The sequence below is a fragment of the Anas platyrhynchos genome, chromosome 2 (genome assembly GCF_047663525.1).
Source record: "Anas platyrhynchos isolate ZD024472 breed Pekin duck chromosome 2, IASCAAS_PekinDuck_T2T, whole genome shotgun sequence".
Lineage (NCBI taxonomy): Eukaryota > Metazoa > Chordata > Aves > Anseriformes > Anatidae > Anas > Anas platyrhynchos.
The window spans coordinates 139,116,680-139,126,246 of NC_092588.1; the positions used below are offsets into that span (position 1 = coordinate 139,116,680).

Sequence of the window (9,567 nt, forward strand, 5' to 3'; positions counted from 1 at the left end):
ATTCTAGACTAAGATTTCATTCAAATAACTACAGAAAATCTTTTTCAAAATGCTTATTTGCCTGCAAAACAAAGGTTTGAACTTAGAAGCAACCTAAAAGTTTCAAATATGGATGAAGTTATGACATAACTTTGTTATGTTAGGATAGGTTTACAAGAGAGTGGATGACAATAAAAAGAAAATTACAAAACACATAAAACTGAGTCTGAAAACAATACTCTAATGTTCTGAAGATAACAAGAATGAGTATTATTTTGTATATGCACTGCACAGTCCTACAACAAGAAGGAAGGATATGAGGAAGCAAACTCGCAGACTACAGATCTTACATACTGCCAATCTATGTCAACAATGCCACAAGAATATAATACATCTACTACATTTAAGCTCTAATACACCAAAAATCCCCTAAGAGTGTGATCTTTGTTACTATATCTTTTGTAGTTTGTTCTTATGATGTAAAGCTTCAGTCATTAATTTGATGTCACACTCTTCATACACTGCTTTTTGTATGCATTTTAAACAACAGAAGAACAAGCCATATGCTTTGGATACAAAACAGAGAAGCAAGTAATCCTTAATTAGATAACTACCGTGGCAGATGCTGTTATATTTTTAAAGATATATGACCTGCTCCCTTCACCCTCCAAAAAAAAAACCAAAAAAAACAACTTGCAAGTATTTTTAGGAGATAGAGAAATGGGCAAGGCTACAGCTCTGTTCTATCCAAATAAGAGAAGAATTCACCAAAATGTAATTTTACCACAGATTGTTCTGTACTAACATTTTTTTGTTCTATATTAATATCTGTTCTATATTAATGAAGTCATATGCTAAGCAAATTTTGAAAAGCACTCCATTTACTTCCTCCTGTCTTTCAAGTAAATTGGTATATGGATTCCATTACGCAACTAAATGTGTTATCTGCTAATATTGACTGTAGAATTTTAATAATAATTTGGATTTCCTTCACATGCTGCCACACAGAGTCATTGTATTGCTACCATCTTAGCTGTGAAGTGACAAGACAGCAGAAGGGACAACACTATTATATTCTCAAAAGCTAATGCTTCCCCCAAAACAGTGAAAATACCTACCTGCCACACAGGTCTCAGTCAAAGCCAACTTTGGCTTTCACACAGGGTACAGAACATTTTTAAATGCCTTCTCATCTTCTCCCTTCCCTTGGAAAAGCTGTAGGTAAAGATTGCAGTTACTATGCACTTACTTCACTGGGCCATGTGAGCTGAAGATTTCACTGCGACTCAGTTCTGAAATCCCATTTCCAAGGAAAACCTTGACTCCTTCAAATTCTTTGGCTCCTCTTTTACATTTCCCTTCAATATCTGAATATACTGAGACCAAATCTCCAGCTTTCATAACTGAGAAAGAAATTTTGAGATTAATCTTATACTTGACAAGACAGCAGTGACCAAATATTTTAGAATTTTCAGTAGATTACTTCAACTCCTATATCACAGCATAATTTAGATTTTCTTAGTGTAATAATAATAATAATAATAATAATAATAATAAAACACTAACTGACATTAGGCTTGAAAGTGTACATGGTGAATAGCTATCAACTAGCTAGAGGTATTGAGAGCCACTAGATTACAAATCAGACAGCTTGACTTGTTTCATAGAGGCTAGACAAACCTTCACTTTATTTATTTTTATCACCACATGGTCATCCAGGAGTTTTAAGCACGCTCTTCAGGATTCAGTCTTCTTTGTACTCCAAGCACAGAAGTACTTCAAACCACACTGGCTCATACCCAGAGAGACAATTATTTCACAAAGACAGTAATACTAAATTTGTCTAATGAACTTCCAATAGCTAGGTAGAACATAACTACATCTGCTTATCCCCAACAGTTGCTTTAATACACAAGATTATATATTCCTGCTAACATAGATTTTCCACTTTGGCTCTCTTTCCTCTACAGCAACTGCTGTTCTCAGTAATCCTATAAAAGTTTTACTTCTCCAATTAAAAGTTTTTAAGTATACAAAAAACTCTAGGTCTAGGGACTTAAATGAGCTTTCTGAGCTGGAATAAAAAAATAGATGGGAAAGGGGTTGGTTTAGGTGATTTTGTAGAATAGCGAGAAAGCTCTATGCTTGGGTAAAAACATGCTTAAAAATAAAGGTCACCACTAACTGCAATAAACAATTTTCTGAAACGACACTTCTAAGGTAGCTGACTGGCTGGTGAAACCAGAAGATTCAACAATTCGGCTTCCCAAGAATTCTGTGAGTTGCATTTGGGAATCTTTTCTTCTACTTTTCAAGTAGCCTTCTGAATTTTTAAATGGTAGTATCTGCTGGATGGCCACTGAACATTCCTTTTTGTGTGTGTGTGTGTGTTTATGCGTAGCTTCCTTTTATACATGACACAAAACATTATGTGAAATGTGTAACAGTAACTCTTGTTTAATTTTCACAGAACAAAAATTTGCAGCAATTTAACCCATCCAACAAGCACAGTATTTACCTTTTTTTTTTTTCCAGTATTCAAGCAAAAAGGATTTTAATTCACTCTCTGTTGATAACTGCCCTTTCTGTTAACTTGGGTAGCTTATACTGGTACTTCACAAACATGAAACTTAGAATTTGTACAGTTAAATTAAACTCTCCTTCCCTTCCCCCCCTTGATAATTAGTTTATTCTCATTTGGGTTGCTAGTTCAGTGATTAAATGTCTGTTCTTGCTGTATTCTTTTTTCCCTAGTTAAAACTATCTGTGCTTAATATGGCCTTATTATATTTGGCCTGCAGGAGCATGCGTTTTATTTTCAAATCTGCGGTTCTCCTGAAGTGTTGCTAAAGTTTTAGTTATAATATCGTTTCTTTTCTTTGAATTTGATGTTTTATGCAAAACTACATGCAGCAATTATGATAAATCACTACTGACTCAAAGAGGGATTTTAATATTTATGAAGTTGTCAAAATAAGCATTTTCAACAACTGCTACACAAATATACTTATCTCTTTAGCAAATCCTAGATTAACAAACATTCCTGTTCAGTGAACTGGACTTACGCACATGCTTAAAACTTCTTGAATGTGTTCTTTGGCAAAAGAATTAAGTTAAGTGGATGGAAAAAGGCTTTCCTGAATCACTTTGTTTAATAATAAAGACTATGATCATCAGTACATCTCATCACAATAAAATAATGAGGTGAATCATTCAAAATTATACTAGTTTCACATAAAGTTAATTTGACCTTTAAATAAAAAATAAATAGGCTTGTCTAACAGGCATTGATAGATGGAAAAACACAAATTTCTATTTCTTAAAAACCTGACATTACAATTGAAGTTTTTTTTTTCATCTAGAAGTTTCTACTAGATCTCCTAGATCTCTCAAATCAAAAGAGATGAATGGTAAGAAACAAATTACCAATGGAAAAAAACATCAATTTTTGTAACTTGGAATATGAGAGGATCATAAAGGCAAGTGTCTTCATGGCTTCATGAAGAGAGAACACATAGAATCATAGAATATCCTGAGTTGGAAGGGACCCTTAAGGATCATCAAGTCCAACTCTTGACACCGCACAGGTCTACCCAAAAGTTCAAACCATGTGACTAAGTGCACAGTCCAATCTCTTCTTAAATTCAGTCAGGCTCGGTGCAGTGACCACTTCCCTGGGGAGCCTGTTCCAGTGTGCAACCACTCTCTCTGTGAAGAACCCCCTCCTGATGTCAAGCCTAAACTTCCCCTGCCTCAGCTTAACCCCGTTCCCGCGGGTCCCGCGGGTCCTGTCACATCTTCAAGTACTGTTTACTAAATTATCACCTTACATTCACCTACCATCCAGATGCATCTGTTGTGGAAATATTTTTAATTTTTTTTCCCACAACATTGGAAAGCATCACTAGTAAAAAAAAAAAAAAAAAAAACACAAAAAAAGCCAGCCAGGTTTTACTTTAAACATGACTTAAATAAATATAAAAATTTAAATTTTATAAAAAATATAATTTTTTAAATAAATATAAGAAACTGAAATCTTTGAGAACTAATACTTCAGCTAGGAATTATGTAAAGAACTTGTAACAATGCAAGTGAGAAATAATTACTTATAGTTTATTATAAGTATAGCACAACAATACTGAAATTTTCTAGCAAAAGCTAAATAAACTTAAGATGTGTATTTACACTATAATACAACTATAAGATTTGTTTCAACTGTGAATAGAAGAAAAAAATTAATGGCGCTCTTTATCTGAAATTCATCAGGGTGATATTTTTTCCTTCCTATTTTAATCTTAACTAGATGTATTTAGAGATCTCTTACATTTTGAGGTAGATATGATTCCAGGAACATAAACATGTGCTCCTCGAAGTACTGCGTACCCACACTGTGCTCCAACAATGACTTCAGATTCATGTTTTTTTAAATCCTGCCTGAAAACAAGATATAGTTAAGTCAAAAAAACAAAATACTGAAATACATATATATCTCCCTCGAATAATCTATGTGGTTCATAACTTTTTTTGTGTGTCAGTTACATATTTTTTCTTCTATATTATCATGTATTCAATGTAAATGTTTCATTTTACTTCCAAGAGGTAAACTGAAGTATGTTAGTTTTCACAAAGGAAATACTTTAAATAAAATGTTCATCAATTAATTCAATAAAATGATGAAAAAACTCCGAGGGGCAAACAAAGATGCAACAAGGGAAATACTCCAATACAGCTTAAGAAAGAAGAATTTTGTAGGGGATAAAACTTATTCAAGAGTCCTCTCAGCATTATTGATTCCAGTCTCCCTACCCCTTGCTCTGGAGTTGATCAAAGGGGAAAAAAACACTGCATTAAGCTGTTTGTTTATAACAAACTTTCTATTCTAAAACTATAGCCAATAATTCTCTACATCCTTCCTGTCGTCTCCCCCCCTAAAAAAAAAAAAAAGTTTTATTCTTTACTCTGCCACCTACCTGGCTTTCCAGAGAGGATGCAGTTATGTTATAATTTCCCTATAAAAACTTTATCTCATAAGGAAAAAAAGGTCTCTATACTTTCTTTTAAGGACTAAAACTCTCACCCAATTTGACTGTCCAATAGGTCTTAATATATAAAAGAAGTTTTATTTGTAGCAAATTAGTTAACTGTTTAACAAGAAATACGTAAATACGTGGGTATATGTAAAGTATATCTTATGACATTTTACAGTTAAAGACTGAAAATTTCAAACCTGGGTCCAATGGCAGGAATTAATAAGATGTCCTGGAGTTCTGGGTGCTCCAGAACTGGAACACATATTCCTTTAAATTGCTGTTAAAATTAAAAAAAATAAATTAATTAAAAAAAAAAAAAAACAACACATACACTTGTTAAGAATGAAATGTAGTATCTGAGTAGTTAAGTAGACTGAAAACTATTTTTCCACTCAGAATTTAAAGCTGTAGAGTACAAAAAACAAATTTAGTGAAAACAGCTGAGAGAGATTGGGAAATGCTATGTTGGAAGGGACACTCCATAATAAAAACACCAAATAATGAACAAGTAGAGAAGTATCAAGGCTGTAAAAGGATTCACTGAGAGAACTGACTTCAGGGATTGGGGTGGTGTCCTGACACTCATAACCCTACCATTTGTTTTTACTCTCTTGTGGAGGAAAGTTGTGTCATGTTATCACCAGGTCACAATAACACCACCAGGGAAACTTGGATCTAATCTGTGTTATTATTTTGATGCTATTAATTATAAATTACAGTAAAAATCAACTTCTGTAATTTCTGTTGTACTACACATGCCATGCTAGAACACTTTTTATTTCTTTTAACAATGTAACTTTGATTGGATACTGAGAGCTGAGTTGTGTGTATAGTTGCAAAATAAAAAATTAGAGGTTGCCAATTTAAAACTACTCCTGGACTTTAAAAGGAGGATGTCTCCTTGTGTAAGGCTTTTGAAATACAAGCCCAAAACATGCAAAACCATAAATTCGTTTGCATCTGATAAATAACTATTTTCTCTTAAGAAAGAATACAATCAATGTGCACAATTTTATTAAAAACTGTTGTGGCATTTCCTTTTCTAATATAACCATAATTGAAAATATAAAAAGTTTACAAAAAGCCTTTTTTTTTTTTATTCAGCTTTCAGCAAAGCATGTTCCCTCAAAGTAAAATATCAATTTCCAGATTTCTAAAATCAAGCTAAAATTAGCATAACTCATTACCATTCTAGCCAACAGAATACTGTCAACTGCCTCTGCATCACAGAAACATCTTGGCTCCTGTCATCCAATAGCTCCCCATACACCCACTAGCATTAATAATTTACTCAAATAACGATCTTTTTAAGACAGAGTAAAGATCTAGGATAGCGTTTCCAAATAATCTGCTTCTTAAACATTATGGCTTGCATATTATCACATAAAGAAACGTTTAATTAAGTAGAAATGAAAAACATGTAAAGATTAAAAAACAGGAAAAAAATCATGGCAGCTGCTGGGCATCACTCTAGCAAGATTCTTCAACATGTAGACTGTCTCAATTTCTTAAACAGTTTGTGCAGGGAAACATTCATCCAATCTCCTTTAATCTTTATTAAAAATAAGTTCTAAACATGCTAGTTTAGACACAGCATATTGAATTACAGTTTTCAACTGTTTCTACCATCTTCTCTAGAATTAGATGTTTACTACAGAAGTATTCCAATCCTATCTAAAGTCTGTATCTGCCATCTACAAAAAGACTTGGTTGTCTTTTTCCTTCTCGTCTTGCTTTTTGTGGATGTATTAGCTGCTGAATCCTACTAGACAATGAATTTTCATTTAACATTTAATGCTGACAGGAAATCAATATGACTGCATAATGTTAATAGCAGTCGACACGTATTAAGTTAAGGAATAGTTTCCAGTAATGAAAAGCTCTCTTAATCAGGCAAAAGATGAAAAATCTTGTTATTTTTGCTGTAACAAAGAAATTGCACAAACCTTCTGGATCTCTTCAAACAGCATTTTTTTCACATGTTTCACTGAGGACAAGTGGGTGTTGACTCTAACAGTTGTGAAAGCTGGTGGATGAGATAGATGACTTAACAGAGATTGATATTTACTCTCTGTTTCCTTTGCACCTAAAGAAGTTATAAGCTAAGAGAGAAAGAAGAGAAATTTTAAAAGTATTAACAAGATTCACCCAGCAGCCAGCCTTTTGCTCTGTAAAAACAACATAAAATAAACATTATGTAGAAATGTTAAGAGCAATGGTTGTGTGGTTTGCAGTAGTGAGGAATGTCTATGCAACAGAGGTCTAATCCCAGAGATAACCTTATAGATTTCTTGAAAAGGACTTGTTCAAAAATGGTCTTATTAGCAAGATGATTCCAAAAAGGCTGCAGCAAATACCAAAGGCAACTGCTAATGAGCTTTGTGATACTGAAGAAAGAATACACCAGAGATGGACAACCAGATTCAAAATTATCAATTGATAACTCTTAAACCGATATAAAAAATATCATGTTTGTGTCCCTTGACATTAGTAATTCATAACTTGTCTATAGTATTTTTGATTTTGGGCGAGACTGAGGCAAGAAAGTTTTTCTCTTTAATATTATGGATTACTATGTGGTTAATTTCCATTGTGACCATTCTTCAGCAGGATCCAAAACTGAAGCTTCAGATTTACTGTTTAGTTTAAATATTTCATGTCACTTTGACCCAACAGTCCTAAAGAACAATTTTATATTTTAAACTGAACTATATTTAAAAATCTGTGACTAACATGAAGATAATACCTTATTGTAAGGCATTAGTCAAACAAGATATTAAATTGAAGGAATGTTAACAGTGTTCAATGTGTATATTTGCTGATGAATAGTAGCAGCATCTGTTTCACATACCTCATTATTTCTGAATACTTTGGTGAGATATTCTTCAACTTCACGATGGAAAGATATTTTGGGGAAAAAAGACATCTTCCTTCAGTGTTTAAATTCTCCTGGCAGAGATCTGAAAGAAGCAACATATTTTCTTAGCAGTTTTTATCAGAATCTCTAAGTTTACAAATGTAACATCAAACGTATATAACAGAGTAAGCTGCACTACCCTTCTGATTCTTCTGTTTGGACAATGCAATTTTACTTTTTTGAGTAAAATAGATATCGATCAGATTATGACTGTAATGTTAATTAGATTTCCTCACAGGTTAAGTAAAGGGTTTAGCATTTGCAGTGTAGAACACACTCATTGCAATGATGTTACCAGTTTCCTTGTCATACCCTTCTCAGCCCTACCTTCAAAGGCTATTGTATCAATGTCTGAAACCTGAATGTGTCACCACCTCTAAATCCTGTCCTACTACTCCTCCTTATGGCAACTTGCCATTTACTCTGAGGATTCACTCACAAGGGCTCCTCATAGAATTTAGCTTCAACTTCTGAGTCCCAACTTTGAAACTTTTATCCTATTACATCATCATATCTACTCTTTTTTAGATATTATCGTCTATTTTTCCCCTGTCAGATTTCTGTTCTCAAGCTGAACTTTTTAGGTTTCCTCCATAGTCCAAATGATTCAAATTTCATAACTGGCAACATGCACATGACTAGGGACAAAGATTTTTTTCCATATAGACTTCAAAAATTACAAAAGCACTATAAGTCACAGTTCTCTGTATTTACAGTATGTATTTAATTCAGAGGACTAGTGAAGAATTAATGCAACAGAAGATCTACTGAACCTTACCAGAAAATCTTCAAGCTGTCTGGTGAACGTTTACATGGTTAGGAGATACAGGATGTTTCTAGATGCTGCTTTAATTCCTTCTGCAAAGTCCAGCTATGAAGTCCCTATTGTAGCTCAGCCTCAAGGCACCTTTTACTTCCTTATAGTTTTTCTCTGCGGTAATAAATCTGTGTAGTAAAAAACAAAATTGTGCAATAAAAACAAAACAAAACAAAACCACTGTGTAATTAAACACAGCTATCTTCCCAAAATTGTGTCTGCCCATCCCTTCATGGTTTGTATTTTTAAAGACTAAACGTTTTAGTCTGAAATGAAAATACCTAAGAATGTAATAGTTTATTTAAAACTGTTTAAATGGCATGAAAGCCCACACACTCAGTGTGGTTTATTCTGTCCATACTAAAGCAATGCGGGTATCCCATCCTCCTAAACATGACAACCGAGAAGCGATTCTGCTGAAAAGCGCAGCCGGTGAGACCGGAACCCTTGATGAGCAGCTTGGAAGCATTAAACACGGGAGCTGCCGCTCGGGGCTGGACTCGGAGCCCCGGGGGTCCCGAATGAGGCTCGGATCCACGTTTTTCCCCCCAGGAGGACAAACCCGGGCTGCTTTGGGGAAGCTGGGCCCGGGCTCCCTCCCTGAGCCCCCCCCGTTGCTGAGGGAGAGACCCAGAGGGCCCCGCGCTGCCCCCTCAGGCCCTTCCCGCTCCCCCCCGGCCCCCACCTGCCGCCGCGCCGGTGCCGCAGGAAGTCCCGCCCCTGCGGCCGCCGCGGATTGGCTGAATCCCCGGTGACGGCTGCGCGGCTGTTGCCATGGCAACCGGGGGCAAGAAACCGCGGCCTCTCCCCCCCGCCCCGCCTGT

General features: G+C 35.1%; 1 protein-coding gene across 6 annotated transcripts in view; it reads right to left on the reverse strand.

The window, feature by feature from the left end:
• Positions 1-9,549, reverse strand: part of NSUN6 (NOP2/Sun RNA methyltransferase 6) — a 26,305-nt gene extending 16,756 nt beyond the window's left edge. For 2 of the 6 annotated variants that reach the window (XM_072033682.1, XM_072033684.1), the window contains exons 1-6: positions 8,705-9,420; positions 7,861-7,969; positions 6,956-7,111; positions 5,207-5,286; positions 4,304-4,413; positions 1,229-1,382 (exon numbers count right to left, since the gene is read on the reverse strand). In XM_072033682.1, coding sequence (XP_071889783.1) covers positions 1,229-1,382; positions 4,304-4,413; positions 5,207-5,286; positions 6,956-7,111; positions 7,861-7,935 — 575 coding nt within the window. In that variant the 5' untranslated portion in view covers positions 7,936-7,969; positions 8,705-9,420. The other 4 variants (XM_038174257.2, XM_038174258.2, XM_072033683.1 and 1 more) reach the window with 4 other exon arrangements.
• Between the last annotated feature and the right edge of the window lie 18 nt (positions 9,550-9,567).